Raw genomic sequence first — 17,032 nt, 5'->3', positions numbered from 1 at the left:
TGGTTCCGCGAGAAGTGGGGTGCGGGCGGAGGACAAGGGCTGAAGGACCACAGACGAATGAGGAGGCCGCGGCGGAGGCTCGGGGCCTGGGCGGTGGCCTCGGGCACTGCGCCTGGGAAGCGCAGAGCAGGTGGAATAGAGAGGGTTCTTGGCGACTTACCAGGAGAGGAAGCAGCCTGGATGCCAAGGACTTCTTGGACCACTGGGTGGTATTTATTTTTGTCGACAGTACTTGACTTTGAATACATGTTTTCAGGAATTAAAGATGAGAGGGTTTCAATTTTGTCAGTGGTGAAAAAAAATTCAAGTATGTGACCTGAGGTTTGTCGGGGAACTGTTGGCCACCTCTTAGGAAGCCGTATCAGTGACTTTATATACACTACAGAATTGTTTGGGGTTTTATTGACACCTGGAGCACTTATGTGTTAAGCACTGTTCGAGGGGCTGACAGCCCGGCACTTATGCAGGTTTAATTGTATTCGGGGAAGAAGGCAATAAAAATATTTATCAGATACTGATGACAGTGAAGCTGTGTTAAGGTATAGAGTGTGACAGAGGCTGGGGATTAAGTCCCGTTTGGGGAAGTTCTCTGAGAAAATATTGATCAGAGACTGGAACACAGTGAGGGAGGAAATCATGTGAATACCTGGAAAATAATCCTCTAAGTAGGAGAGGACAGGGAATGTTGTCCAGAGAAGTGTGCCTGGTGAGTTTGAGGCTTAGCAGACCAGAATGACTGGAGAGAGCCTGGTGAACAAGCGAGAGGGGGAGATAAGTTCAAAGGGTAACTAGAAGCCTTGAGACCATTGTAGGATTTAATCTGTGTGATAGAAAACCATTGCAGGGATTTGAGTAAAATAGTGACATGGGCGAGCATACTTGGACAGAATCACTGGTCAGCTGTGGGGAGAACAGGCTATGGTGGGGCTAGAGGGAATACAGGAAAACCAGTTATTAGACTATTACAGCAGTCTGGGGGAGGGACTGACTCCCAGTATTATAACCTTTTTACAAGGTATGTTTTGAAAGCCTGTCATTCTAAGATAATTAAGGTTTCTGGACACTGTGCTATGGAGTTTGGATATTATTGTTTTCAGCTACATGAGGATGATAATATAACATTCATTGTGCACTAACTACATATTGGACACTTTTATAAACATTTTTCATTAGTTACCTAATGTAATCCAAAGCTATGAGGTTTGCACTGTTAACAAATAAGAAAATTAAGGCACCAATGTTAAGTGCCTTGCCCAATGTCTCATGTTTAGTACATGGAACCAGGAGTCCTGCACCTGTTGATAGAGGAAAGGTGCAAAGGTTGTCATCATTACTTGTTGCCTAGGATGGCCAAGAACTGATATACACTAAGACTTCCAAAACTCCTGAAAAAGTAGTGAAACCTCCATTTATCTGGGCCATGTCCTGGTGCTCCCTCTGTGGGTTAATATTTTATCAATTTTGAGTTATTGCATCCATCTTTGGCTTCAATAACTTCATTCATCCTCTCCCCCTTATTCTGTGCCTTCCTTTTGAGGCTTTATTGTGCTGCTTTCTTCTATTTTCTACCCATTTCTTCCCATCTATTTCTATCTCTTGAAAGGAGGTGAGGAACAAGAAAAATAGGTGAAGGGAAAGGAGGAAACTGGGTGTAATGGAGAGAAATTAAAAATTTAATTCAGCGTTTCATTTCTCCTTTGCCTTTGATGTTCAAACTCCATGAATTAAAACTTAGAGGTCATATAGTCCAAAGAGACTGAACTGCCCAAGGTCCAAACACTGAGAATCCACAGGGAACCTCTTCCATTGCCGCCCACAAACATCTTCTGCATCCATCGATTACCACCTCTCCCAGTGGAAAGTTTCCTTCTTTCCAGTGAAAAAGATTCCTATATCCTCTACCTGTGCTCCAAATCTTATTTTCCCACTTTGAGCTGCACATCCCCTCCCTTCTGCACCTTTAGACTCTCCACACCTCTTTTAGGTGATAAACATGTTCAATTCTTCTACCTTAAGTCTTGCGGACACACTCTCAGCAGATTGTTGGCTAAGTCAACACCTTTATCAAACCACCTTTTCTTTGCCTGCCCATTATAGAGGCTGCAAGGGCCAATGTTTATTTTCTCAGTCTCCTTTGCTACTAGCCTCCATGTAACACAGCTGTGGTCAAGGAGATATAATCAACAGTCTGTTGAGTGGCTTCTGGGAAAACCTTTTCTGATAAAAGGCAGAGATGTTGCTAGTGCTACCCACTCCATTTCTTCTTGCATTAAATGCAGATATTTTACCTGAAGCTATGGCAGCCAAGTGACCCTGATGGAAAAGCCATGAAACTCAAGGCACTGAATTGTTTTGTCTCTGAACCAATGCCATCCACCTCCAGATTATGTGAGGCAGTAAATCCCTATTTGCTTGTAAGTCATTGTTAACTGGGCTTTCCATTTTTGTAGCTGAAAGCTCTACTGATAGATGTACATTCTTTCAATCTCCCTCTAGTTATCTTTCTAAACTCACCATTCCCAGGCAAGCTACTAAGTACTTTTCAAACTTTAACTCACTCTTTAACCTATTAAAATTTACACAGGTAATCAATAACCAAAACCAAAGGCAATATTTCTATTTTTATCTTACTTTATCAGTAGCGTTTGAAAATATTAACTATTCCTATCCCTGCAAAAATTCTTTTACTTCTGTGCTGCTATGTTCTCCTGATTTTTCTGTTTTTCAAGTTTCTTTTGGCTGTTCTTTCTGAGATATGTTCCAAGACCTCCAGTGGATGCCTGAAACCATGGATACTAATGACCCTTATATACAGTGTTTTTTCCCCATAAATACACAAAGTTTAATTTATAAATTAGGCACAGTAAAAGATTAACAATAATATGAAAACAATTTTAATAAGATACTGTAATAAAGTTATGTGAATGTGGTCTCTCAAAATATCTCATTGTACTGTACTCACCCTTCCTGTGATGATGTGACATGATACAACGGCTACGTGATGAGGTGACGATGCAGTGGGGTGGCATAAGAGTTCATCAAACTACTCAGAATGGTGCACAATTTAAAACATAAATTGGGGGCGGAGGGTGGAATTTTCCATTTAATATTTTTGAACCCAAGGTTGACTATGAGTAACTGAAACTGCGGAAAGCAAAACTGTGAATGGAGGACTACTGTACTCCCAGAGCACCCTCTAATCATTGTCCTACTACTTATTCTACAGCCTATTAGGAATCTTCACTTGGATATCCACAGACTCATCCAGATGCCCACAGACTGAACTCCTCATTGCCCCACAAAATTGGTCAATTTTATATTTTTAATTATGGTACCCCTATACATCCAAATAATAAATTCAAGTGCTCACATTTAACCAGTTACCATGTTATCTAGATTCTGTCTCATTTTTGCTTGGATTTTTCCTCTCCCATCCCACTATCACTTTCTCAGTTTAAACCTTGGAAAACAATATATCATATTCATTTTGATTTTCTAATCATATCTAACACATGTTTAGCACTTACTAAATGTGTGTGAAATAAAACTCTTAACTACTATAATACCTGTAAGTCTATAAAACTTCTGTAATTGTTTTGCATATGTTTTGAGTTACAAAGATTTTGTTAATGTGTGAGATTTTCATGCCTATTAGTATTTAGCCTATTCTCCTTTCCACTTCAATAGTCAGTACGATACAAAGATATGTATTTGAATCTTACGAAAAGACTATATTTAAATTATATTGTTTTCTAAATAATTAGCTTATTTAACAACTTAATGACTGTTAATTGAGGACTCAAAATAGCATGCTGCCCGGCCGGGCATGGCTCAGCAGTTGAGCATCAACCTAGGAACCAGGAGATCGTGATTCAATTCCCGGTCAGGGCATATGGCTGGGTTGTGGGCTCAATCCCCAGTTGGGGGGCATGCAGGAGGCAACCGATCAATGACTCTCTCATCAATGATGTTTTTCTCTCTCTCTCCCTCTCCCTTCCTCCCTCTGAAATCAATATATATTAAAAAAAAAAAAAAAGCATGCTGTTGCATTAAGATTTATACAATTATTTCATCAGCTGTTAGCAACCACCCTATATTTTTAGGGGAGAAAATAATGCATGGAGAAGGGGGGGGGGCGCATGGAATAATAATGGGATTTGGTAGAGGTAAAGCATTTTAACTCACAATACCCAGGGAAACCAGACTGTAAAATGGGGGCATCTAATAACATATATAACATGGTAAAAGATTAAGGATGTCCCAGCATTCATTATATTTATAGGTTTGTTGCTTTATAGAGCTTACAAGGATCCTGGAGACCTTCTAAATCCAAAATCCCTCATTTACCAAATAAGGACACTGTGACCTGGTGAAAGTAGGTGACTTGTCCAAGTTAGTGACAGATCAAAGAACATACCAGGTCTTTGGGCTGTCCAGTTAAGCACTCTCACATTTTCTCTCTACTGTGAAGTCTCTAACATCCAAAGGAGAATCTGCAGTATGATACAACAGAACTTATCTTCAGCATGATGAATCCTCATTGTTTAGAATATCAGCTACTTAAACCTGATACAAAATTTCACTTTCTGATTCAATCAAGATTTTCTACTTTCATATGGTTTCTCTGCAGTGGTTTCTCTGTATGATCTGATATGCTATAAGATACTTCAACTAAAAGATTCCTAAAATCTTTACATTAGGTTTCTACACAACATGACTTATCTGATTATCACTGAACAATTAATCATGGCAAAGGTCACAGTGAAAACTTTCCTCATGTATGAGTTCTCTGATGTCGTGTGAGGTTTGTACTCCGACTGAAGGCTTTTCCACATTCGTTACACTGATAGGGTTTCTCTCCTGTGTGAGTTCTCTGATGCACTATAAGTGACGAATTTTTAATGAAGGCTTTGCCACACTGATCACATTCATAGGGTTTCTCACCAGTATGAATTCTTTGATGCTCAATAAGGTATGCACTCTGGCTAAAGGCCTTTCCACATTCATTGCATTCATAAGGTTTCTCTCCAGTATGAATAACCCGATGTACAGTAAGGGATGATCTCCCAGTAAAATGCTTTCCACATACTATACACTCATAAGGCTTCTCTCCAGTATGAATCCTCCGATGTTGAGTAAGAGATGAATTCTTACTAAAAGCTTTTCCACACTGATTGCATTCAAAAGGTTTTACTCCAGAATGAAGTCTCTGATGTTCTATAAGGTATGTACTTTGGCTAAAGGATTTCCCACATTTGTTACATTTGTAGGGTTTTTCTCCAGTGTGATTTCGTTGATGCAGGGTAAGAGTTGAGCTCTTACTAAAGGCTTTTCCACATTCACTACACTCATAGGGTTTCTCTCCAGTATGACTTCTCTGATGTACAATAAGATGCATACTTTGACTGAAAGACTTCCCACATTCATTACATTCATAGGGTTTTTCTCCTGTATGAGTTCTTTGATGCACCGTGAGATTCATACTTTGTGTAAAAGCTTTCCCACATTCATTACATTTGTAGGGTTTCTCACCAGTATGAATCCTTTCATGCTGAATAAGGGATGAATTCTTGCGAAAAGCTTTTCCACACTCATTACACTGATAGGGTTTTTCTCCAGTATGAGTTCTTTGATGAACAGTAAGGTTCATGCTTTGGCTGAAGGTTTTGCCACATTCATTACATTTGTAGGGTTTCTCTCCAGTATGAATTCTTTGATGTACAGTAAGGGAGGAACGTTCAATGAAGTGCTTCCCACACACATTACACTTATAGGGTTTCTCCCCAGTATGAATCTTCTGGTGCTTAAGAAGGGATGAGCTCTGGCTGAAAGCTTTCCCACATTCATTACATTCATAGATTTTCTTCCCTACAAACATTCTTTGAATATTAATTAACTCAGAATTTTGTTTGATATCTTTTCTATGTGAATTCTGATAACAGGGTCTTTTTCCCATAGGAATACTTTGTTGTATATCAGTGATTGAACCCTGACTGGAACATCTTTCAAACTCATTACCCCTACATACTCTCCTTTCTGTGAGGATTTCCTTATGGATAACTGCCACTTGACCCAGATGTCTATCCTGGTTTTTCTGTTGCCCCTCTAACCAATTATCAGGTTCCCAGGTTTCCCTTAAAGAAGAATGCCAGAGACCTTCCTTTTCCATTATTACCCGATAGAATAAATCTTCAGTAATGTTAGCTCTGAAGTTGGCTCTAGTTTCAAGTCTTGCTTCCCAGCCTGCAAAAAATAAAAAAAATTCAAATGCACATTGCTTTCTGTGCTGGGAGATTGGAAATTGTATAATGTGGGAATGAGAATAAAACTGAGAATACATGGCATATTTTCGAGCTTTTAAAGATGTCTCTAGAATTAGTAAGAGAACTGGAAGGAAAGGAAAAAACAGTGAATGGGTCCGTAAATAGGAGAACTAGAAACAGGGTAAGCAGAGAAAAAAGTGAGCCTATGCAGGACTGAAGTCACTGACCACTGGACAAGGCTAAATAATGAAGATGGAACTAAAGGAAAATATACAGATGACCTGGGATTGGAAGGAGATCAGAAAGCCCTGCCATGTTGTACCAACTGTCCCTACCAGCCATTTCTTCCTGCCTATAATTCTGATACTAAATCTTCAAAAACATTACAGTGTGACACAATGAAGACTGTTGACCCTGAAGTCAGACAGACAGGTTAAGTGGCCCTTAACACTTACCATCTTAACTACTTACTTGTTTCTCTAGGTCTGTTTTCACAGATATAAAATGAGAATAAAAATAATCTGATAAGGATAATGTATATAACCTACCCTTTGGGAACATACTTGTCTGGAACATATTTAAAATTCAAACTCTTAAGGGAGGATAACACAATCTAAAAGCTTTCCACCCCCACAAATTTCAAGCAGGCTATAATTTTTCTCACATAGGTTAAGACAGTCTTAAAGGGCCCTATGCTTTCCTAAATATCCATTCCTTAAAATGAGAAATGGTGGTAGAAAAAGGCAAGGGAGAATCTGTTGAACTGCTTCAGAGTGGGCTGAAAGAAGAACCTTGTAGCCACTCAGACTTTATTTTCTCAAATCCCATTTCTTATCCCAGATGAAATGGACTAGGGCCAATGAGAGGCAAAAAACAGGAAACTATAATCTGAGAATCTGCTTCTCAGCTGCTCAAAGTCAACAGAACAGAGATCAATACTGAAGCAACAGAACAAAGGCCTGTGGGCAGGAGATTTTACTGTGAAGCAAGGCTTATGCACTAACTGGACCTCCTCCTTACAACCTAACCTGCTTACATAAAAGACAAAAAGTTGAAGAAAGCCTAGCAGACTCCACCTCCAAAACACAGGGAGGACCTATCTATCAAGTATGAAAATAACAGGCAATACATGAATTACATATGACCACTTGCCCCACCTCACTATCATATCCATCCATCCAACTAAAGTTTTTGGTTTTTTTTTTTTAGTATGTCTTTATTGATTTCAGAGAGAGGAAAGGAAAGGGAGAGAGAGAGATAGAGACATCAATGATGAGAGAGTCATTGATTGAGCCTGAAGCCCGGGCATGTGCCCTGACCGGGAATCGAACCCTGATCACCTGGATCCCAGGTCGACACTCAACCACTGAGCCACGCCTGGCTGGGCCCAACTAAAGTTCTTTGAAAACATGTAAAGTGCTACCCACGGACAACATAAAGGGCAAACAGGGATCCATTCATCCTGTCAGACTAAGTCAAGACAGAAATGCCTCCATTCAAAGATAAATGATACACACAAAATACCAAGTTTGGAAATTATGTAAAGGGTTAAGAAGTAAAAAACAAAAATTATAATCCTCAGCTGAGGATATTTTTCCCATTGCTTTTCAGAGAGAGTGGAAGGGAGAGAGGAAGAGAACAAGGGAGGGGGAGGGTAGAGGGGTGAGAGAGAGGGAAACATCGATGCAAGAGAGACATATCAATTGGTTGCCTCCTGCGAGCGCCCCAACTGGGGCTGGAGATCAAGCCTGCAAGCGAGGTATGTGCCCTTGGCCAGAATCGAACCCTGGAACCTTCAGTCTGAGGGTCAACACTCTAACCACTGAGCCAACCCAGCTAGGGCAAGAAGTACATTTTTAAAATAATATAAACGAGAAAAAGCATAAAAATCAAAAGGGAGAATAAACATTGGAAGAATAATTACATGCTTCCAGCCACCCAAAGACATCATAAAGTTATTTTTAAAGTTACATACTAGAAAAAGACATCTGTAACAACGGCCCACAAAGAACTAGAACCTAGATTTGGAAAACAATGTCTATGGAACACTAAACCCACTAGAAAAACTGGCAAAAGACTAGAATACGCACATAAGAAAGCGAAACATCAATGAATGGTTTAGCAAGTCCACTACCAGGTACACACACCTAGGTAAATCTAACTTGCAAAGGTATACCATGACTCGTAATTTTAAAAGTAGCACTGCAAAACAGCAAAAAGAGAGAAACAACACAAATATCCATCAATAGAATAAACTGCCAAATATTTATACAGTGGAATAACTGACAACAGTGAATGTTTGTGTCTCCCCAAAATTCATATATTGAAGCCAAATTCCAAATGGTATTGTATTAGGAGGTGGGACTTTTGGGAGTTCATTAGGTCATGAGGGCAGAGGGGTGATGGGATTAGTGCCCTTATAAGAAATGAGAGCTTATTTCTCGTCTCTCTGCTCTCTAGCATGTGAGGACACAGCAGGAAGGCGGCTCTCTATGAACCAGGATGAGGGACCTCACCAACAACCTAACCATGCTAGCACCCTGATCTCAGACTTACAGCCTCTGTAACAGTAAGAAGTTTGACTTTTAAGCCACCTGGTCTATAGTATTCTATTATAGCAGCCTGAACTAGCTAGTTAAAATTAATAAACTAAAGCTACACACATCAATATGAATAAATAATTTAAACAAAGTCACAGAAAAATATATATAGCAAGAGTCCACTTAGATAAAGTTTAAAAACCGATGAAAACTAAATATATTGTTTATAGGTTCACTTATGGATGGCAATACTTAAAGGGAAGATAATTATCACAAAAGTGAGAATAGTGGTTACATCCTAGGGAGAGGTAAGAGTATGTGAATGAGAAAGAGCACACAAAGCATGGCGAAGATACCAGTAATGCTCTGTTTCTTACTCTGGGTTCTAGTGCCCAGATGTTTGCTTTCTTTGTTATTCATGCTGTATGGCATGATGGCTAAGACGACAATTCAAACCACACTACCTGGCTCAAATCTGAGCTCCTCCACTGCTAGCTGTGTGACCGTGGGCAGGTTACTTAACATGTCCGTACTCCAGTTTTCTCACCTGTTAAATGGTCCCTATCTCACAGTGTTGATATAAGAACAAAAATTAGTTAATATTATAGTATTTATATTAGAAGAGTATGTAGATTTTTGTTAAATAATATATATCTTACATTCTCCTGTATATATAACATTTCAAAAATATGAGAACAAAATATTTTCTACTTTAGAAAATACTAATCAAAGTTTAAACATCATTATGTACTGCAGAAAATTTAATCATAAAATTCATTTTATCTCCATGGAATTTTAGATAATTATCACATAATTTAATCATAATTTTAAGATAATTTAAAATTTTATTCTGGCCTTGGCCGGTGTGGCTCAGTTGGTTGGGCGTTGTCCTGTACACCAAAGGACTCTCAGTTCCATTTCCTCTGAGGGCACATGCCCAGGTTGTGGGCCTAATCTCCAGTAGGGGGCACGCAGGAGGCAGCTGATCGATGATTCTTTCACATCAATGTTTCTTTTTCTCTCTCTCTCTCTCTCCCTCTCCCTTCCCCTCTATCTAAAAATCAATTAAATAAATAAGAGTTTATTCTGAAGACTTGTTCCTTAAGAAAAAAATCAATTACCTACAAATTTTTTAAATACTGGCTGATGTGACTCAAGAATTCAACTTGGCCACTACTTTATACATTTACAGAGAAAACCGAAACATGTTCTTAAATATGAAAGATTCAGTAATGAAGTACTCCTAAAGCATTCCTGGAATATTACTTAAATATTCAATTTACACAAAGGACTTATCCAGGAATTCCAGAATGTTCACTATTAGGAATCTATTAATGCCATAGTAGGTAATGGAAAAGGGACATATGATCAACCTGATAGATGCTTCCAAAGTATTTTATAATATCCAACAGCCAATCCTGATTCAAAACCAAAAATTTTAGCACTGTACCAAGCACAAAAGTAAAACACAAGAATTCACACTAATAACAGAATCAAGAAAATAGTGTTTATTATTACCACTACTATTTAATACTGTTCGAAAAGTATGACTAATAAAATCAGACAACGGAGAAGGGAGGAAATTTTATTTTTCCAATTACATGACTATCTGAAAAACAAAACTATTAGGGTGGCTTTACTAAGAATCAGTGAAATACTGTGGGCTTGAAACTTGAGCCCTAACGGTCAAACTAGCTCTTCCAGGATTGGACAACACTTCTTCCCATTTTGCTATCTTATTAAATAAAAATTCTGTAATGCACATAGCACTATGCTTTGCCATGATAAGGGTTTGATGATTGTTAACTGTTAATATTACCATTATTATTTTATATTATATAAGATATACCTCTTGCTTCCTTTCCTCTTCTAAACAGGACTTTTAAGTGGTAGCCTATACTCCCTTATTTTATTAAAATGCCTAGTTCAAGAATAGGATTTATATTATTTTGGTACTCATCAAGACATGAACAGGTATCCCCAGAACTGTGGGATCTGGGAAAGCACAGGTCCTTCAGTATTTATGGCTGAGACTGGCCACAGTAAAGGCTGAGCCTGCAAAGTATTGGGGTAGGTATGGGGCTTGGGCAGCAGGGCTCACTCTTCCTAGGACAAGTTTATTTCTTTTCCCATTTTATATTTCTTCCATCCCCTGTGTAATATTTCAGCTACTCCTCCCATTCTACCAGACTATTTCAATACTCACCTGATTGGACTTCCTGCTTACACTCTAGCTATCCTACAATGCATTCTCCACGCAGCAGCCAGAATGCTCTTCTGAACATGATCATTCATTCAATAAATGTACATTGAGCCAGGCACTCTTCCAGGTGCTAAAGCTAAAGCAATGAATAAAATACATTTCTGCCCTTAAGGAACTTATATTTTAGTGAGAGGAAGGTCAGTCAACATAATAAATAAGTATAATACTTATTTAAGTGGTATGCCTTATGGAAAAAATAAAAATAAAATGGAAATAGGGAATACAATGAGTGAGGGGAAAGGTTTGTAATTTTAAATAAAGTCTTCAGGAAAGGAAAGTGACTGAAGCAAAGATGTTAAGGACTAAGGAGGAGGAGTCACAGGCCTACTGAAGAAAGAGCACCCAAGAAAGAAGAAACTGCCCGTGCTGATGCCCTGAGGCAGGGCTGGACTGCCTGTGCAAAGATGAACAAACTTTTGGATACTCCTACATTTATTACAGTCTTTTCTCTATAACAGTATATAAATTGAGTGTGTGTGTGTCTAAATACACACACAGGTAGTTACTCAGTACATCTCTGAGAATGAAACAAAATCATGTACGAAACACAAATAATAAGTTTCCCAGTTTACGGGTAGTTAACAGTAGCTTTCTGGAGAGCTTTAAATGTTATATAATCTCTGCCGGCCGGGCGTGGCTCAGCAGTTGAGCGTCGACCTAGGATCCAGGCTATCGGGGTTCGATTCCCAGTCAGGGCACATGCCTGGGTTGTGGGCTCGATCAATGACTCTCTCATCATTGATGTTTCTGTCTCTCTCTCTCCCCCTCTCCTTTCCTCTCTCTGAAATCAATAAAGATATATTTTTAAAAAATAAAAAATAAAAAATAAATGTTATATAATCTCTAACTGTACCTTATTTTTTAGGCATAATCTTTTATATTTCTAATATTTTATACATGCTCTTAATTTGTTTCCCTCAAAACTGAACATCAGCTGATTTAAGTCAAATGACTACTGATTAAAGGCTAAAAATTCACTGCTTTCCACATTACTAATAATTTCCATCTTTGTTTCAATGTTAATGAGTTTATTAGTGATAATACTGTCTCCAGAAACAGCACTTCCAAATTTACATTTTCTACTCAGCTTTGATAAAATAGCAAAATCTAACAAAGCATTCAACAACTGTACACATGAAAACTTTAGCACAGAAACAGAAAACAATCATCTAAAAAGAATATTAGGCCAGAATGCAGAAGTTCTATTTTCACTAAATATACCAGGAAACAAGAAGTCACAGCAAGGCAAGGAAAGAAAATAATGGGGTTTTTTTAGAATTAGCGTTAAACTCAGGACAAAAGCAAAACAAAAAACCTGTGTTTAAATTCTGGCATGTCATTTCACCTCTCTGAGTTTATTTCTTCCACTGTGAAAGGGGCTAATGATACCTACCCTGTGGGATTGTTATAAATACATCAGATAGATGATGACCAGGGAAGAGCCAAGCACAGCACTCAAGCGATGCTTCCTTATCTTGGTTTTGGACAGGACAATAAGACTAAATGGTAGCTTAATCTGGCAGCAACATCGAAGAAAATCTGGAAAGAAGACCTGGAGTTTGCACATCACTGTGTTTTCTGGGCTCCATGCTCTCCCTCCTTTTAGTTTCTCCTTTCTAACAGGTATCTCCGCTGTTGTAAATACATTCAAGTCTCTTCCTTGGTAAAAAACAAATTGGAAACACTCTACTACCTCTGAGTTCTTTCAGTTCTTGCCCTTTCTTTCTTTTCCTCAAAGTTAGCCTTGTTGAAATGACAGTCTATACTTAAGTTTTTAATCGTTTACTCTTCAACCCACAGAATGTTTCCCTCAAACAGAAGTGCTCTTCCCTGGGTCCCAGACCACTTTTCATTACACTCTTGGCACTGCTGCACTTGCCCTCCTTCTTTGACCACTCTTTGTCACCTTTACTAGAGTATCTTTGGATCCCAGTCAAACATTATTGTTCTTTAGGGTTCCATCCTTGCTGCTTTGCCCTTATTTCTCACAATTAATAAGACAAAATGATATGAATATCACATATAACTCTCAAATCTGTCTTTTCACCTGATTTCTAAAAATTCTACTTGATGTCATTCAATATTCAACTCAACAAACATATATTAAATACCTCCTCTGGCAGGTATTATGCCAGGCAGAGGATATAAAGAAAAGTAAGCTCAGTCATGACAATGGGCCTACATACTAGTAGCTAGATAGACATTCAAAGACACAAGGAAAACAAAGTGTGAAATGCAGTCATAAACAAGTGAAGAATCTTTAGGATCCAGCTGGATAGAGAAGTCTGAAGACAGGTAAAGAAATGAGAGAGGAAAACAAAGTGTCAAGAATACATGTGTTTGTCCTGCTGCTTCCAGAAAACCCACCAGAATGACAGTGGGATAATGAAAAAGGCCTATATAAACCCACTAGAATAACCTAGGGAACAAGGGGAAAAATGCTACACACTCATACCAAAAAAACACACCCCAAATAATTTAAATATCCTCATACAGACAAGAGAAGTTCATGCATGCATTAAAATAGCTATTAAAAAAGAATGAGAAGGCTCATAGAAATAAAAAATATATATATGACAGTAGAAACAGATTTTTTTACAGGACTGAAAGATAAAGTTCAAAAAATCTTCATATCTCCTTGCACTCTTCCCTTCAAACACCACCATGCCAACCCCTGCAGGTCTTCGTGCCTGCTGTCCCATGCCCAGATTAGGTAACAGTACTGTATCATTTTAAGTTTTATCATTTTAATTACTGTATTTTGGTTACGTAAAACAAGGGACTTGTTTTTAGGATACACTGAAGTATTCAGAAATCAAACCAGTGACTGGGACAGGGGACGTGGACTGGAAGGGGGTGAGGACAGCTGGGTGATGAAATTGTCCTACAGCTTCACTGAAGTAGTGCATTTGTCAAAATTCAAAGAATTATAAGCTCAAAGTAGGTTATTTTATATAAATTATACCTGAAAAAAAGCTGATATAAAAATATAATTAACACTATTTTAACTAAATAAAACAAATCAAGGCTAGTGACAACCAAACCACAACCTTCATCAGCCAAAATCTTCTAAATGCTCCCCCTTTAAACTTTCTAGAAACTCCCTTTCTCTAATATCTATTTTTGTGAGTTATGTTGCCTTTTATAACTGAGCTTGATAATATCAAGGAGAGATACTTGTCTTCATGAAGCCTTTTTAAAATTGGCTCCTTTGGGCCCTGGCCGGTGTGGCTCAGTTGGTTGGAGCGTTGTCCCATACACCAGAAGATGGTGGGTTCGAGGCAACTGATGGATGTTTCTCTCTCTCCCTACCTCTCTCTAAAATCAATTTAAAAAAACAAAACTGGTTCCTCTGCTAAATAAACAAGTGACACATTTAAGAGAGCCTAACACATGATCAAATGAATAGAGAAAACACTGCAAGTCCTCAGCACTGCAAACAAGGTTAAGTAAGCCTAACCTTAAAAAATAAAGATATTTGGGCCAAGTACCCCTAATGTCTTATTTCCTTTTCCAGAGAAGCAATAACTCCAGATTCTAGTAAAAACTAGCACCTTCCATTTTAAAGCAATCAGTGCAAAAACACCAAGGCTCCTCACTCACTGTTTTTGCTCCATGATTTCCTCTAGCTGGTGGACACTGCTTCTTCCTAGAAAAGTTCTTATGCCAACTCCCTTATCAAAACTCCTGCAACTCCTCCACTACCACCATGCCTACCACCTCACCAAGAGACAGACTCCTCCTTCCCGGAACTTGAACTCAAACTTTGTATCTGACACCTCACTACTAGTCAATGCTACATTCCACTCCACCTCTAAACTCTAAATACCAAGCACTTGGCTAGAATGGTGCTAAGGATGCCTACACTTAATAAGTGTCTTCAACATCTCAGGAACCATGTTGGGCACTTTTTACTTAAATTATTTCATTTGAACTTTCAACAAATCTATGAAGTAGGTGTTATTAAATGGAATAAGCCATGTGAAATTCTTACCAGTGTCAAGAATGTGGCAAACACTCAGTTAATGCTGTTATTTCTACCACCACCATGAGGAACTAATGCTTCAGGGAACAAAGTCACCTGCCCAAGACAGCACAGGTGTTAAATGGTAAAGTCATGATATGAACTTGGGACATTCTGACTCCATTACAGCAAATCCTCTCCCATTATCCCTATCCATCCCTACTTTTCCTGGCTGCCACAACGATCTTCTCCTTCTCCAGGTCTTGGAACACTGACAATCTGGGTACCTAACCATACTTGTTCTTATTATCAGATTCATGAACAATCATCCTGACTGTATCTTGTAGAGATGTGACTTTTTATGTTCCCTGAAGAGTCCATAGCCCTGTAAGCATCAGACTATCTCTCATATGATGCTTGTTTCTTTTCTGACCTTTGAACAACACCAAGAGCTCAACAGGCCAACTGAATGAGGAAGCAACAGCTGAGAACAGAGCTGAGGGAAACTGAGGGGAGCTTTGTGGAAAATATCCAACATTCAGAGAATTCAATAGCCCTGTCCTCACCCGGTTGGGCGTGGCTCAGCGGTTGAGCATCGACCAAGGATCCAGGCAATCGGGGTTCGATTCCCAGTCCTGACTGGGTTGTGGGCTAGGAAGCCGATCAATGACTCTCTCATCATTGATGTTTCTCTCTCTCTCCCTCCTTTCCTCTCTCTGAAATCAATAAAGATATATTAAAAAAAAAAAAAAAATAGCCCTGTCCTCTGCAGTGACACCCACATACGGTACAGGAGTAAGGAGTAAAGGAGAGGTTTGAGATTGAAAAATGAGCTCACCTGAGCTCCCGATGATAGAGGTCCAATAGCCATTGCCTTCTCCGTCCTTCCTGTGGGGTCCTTCCTAGGGGATGGGCAGGAAGAGGAGGCAGAGCTGATGGAAGGAAAAGAAGCCATGAAAAAGGAGACTTCTGCAACAACAACAAATAAAATAATTATAGATAAAGCAAGTAAGACATGTACATGATCTACATAAAGAAATTTATGATTTTTATTAAGTTTATTTTACTAAGCTTATTTGACATATATGAAGAAAGATGAACAGCCATAGCATATTTCTGGATAGTATGTCACAATATCCTAAGCTGCCACTTCTTTTAAATTAACACATTCCCAATCAAATTATACCAAACAAATATTTTAAAGTTAAGTATGGCCCGGCCAGGCGTGGCTCAGCAGTTGAGCATTGACCTAGGATCCAGGAGATCGCAGTTCGATTCCGGGTCAGGACATATGCCTGGGTTGTGGGCTCAATCCCCAGTCAGGGGCCTGTAGGAGGCAGCCGATCAATGACTCTCTCATCATTGTGTTTCTCTCTCTCTCTCCCTCTCCCTTCCTCTCTCTGAAATTAATAAAGATTTTTTTTTAAGTTAATTATGAAAAAGATGCTATTTTTAAAAATTTAATTGTGTCGTATAGCAACAGCCAGGAAATTTCTGCAAGGGAATAGTGAGTGATGAGCGAGAACTTGCCCACCAGATATTATGAAGCTACGATAATTAGGACCTAATGTTATTGAATGGCAGAATCACTCATTCACCAGACACATTGTTATCACCTAATGTGTACCAGGCACCATTCCTCTGGAGGGGGTGGGGGTGAATACAGCTGCAAACAAAACAGATAATCTCTCTGCCCGCCTGGATGTTATAATCTAATAGGGAAAAAAAAGTCAATGGAACAAATAAAAATCCTGCCAACACAAACAGTTCAGACAAAAAAATTATATATAAGAATTCAGGATATGAAAAAAGTGAACTTCAGGTCAGTGAAAAAAGGATGAATTATTCAATAATTTGGAACAAGGGTTTACCATTTGTAAAAAGAATAAAAATTTGTACATAAAATGCAACTAAAGAACTAGAAGAAAATGCAGATGAGCATTGGACTAGAGGCCTAATGATGCCAAAGGCCCAAGCTTAAAGGGAAGGTTTTCATGTCTGA

General features: G+C 38.7%; 1 protein-coding gene across 1 annotated transcript; it reads right to left on the bottom strand.

Annotated features, from left to right (window-relative positions):
• Positions 1-2,871: 2,871 nt before the first annotated feature.
• ZFP2 (ZFP2 zinc finger protein) lies at positions 2,872-16,311 on the bottom strand. Its single transcript, XM_016203500.2, has 2 exons — positions 15,869-16,311; positions 2,872-6,243 (listed from the first exon to the last, which is right to left on the bottom strand). The coding sequence occupies exon 2, from the start codon at positions 6,167-6,169 to the stop codon at positions 4,775-4,777; it is 1,395 nt and encodes a 464-aa protein (XP_016058986.2). The 5' UTR covers positions 6,170-6,243; positions 15,869-16,311; the 3' UTR covers positions 2,872-4,774.
• Between the last annotated feature and the right edge of the window lie 721 nt (positions 16,312-17,032).

Source organism: Miniopterus natalensis, chromosome 4 (assembly GCF_054644295.1).
Source record: "Miniopterus natalensis isolate mMinNat1 chromosome 4, mMinNat1.hap1, whole genome shotgun sequence".
In the NCBI taxonomy this organism is placed as follows: Eukaryota; Metazoa; Chordata; class Mammalia; order Chiroptera; family Miniopteridae; genus Miniopterus; species Miniopterus natalensis.
The sequence above is the reverse complement of the archived record's forward strand: the minus strand, read 5'-3'. Positions and strand labels throughout refer to the sequence as shown.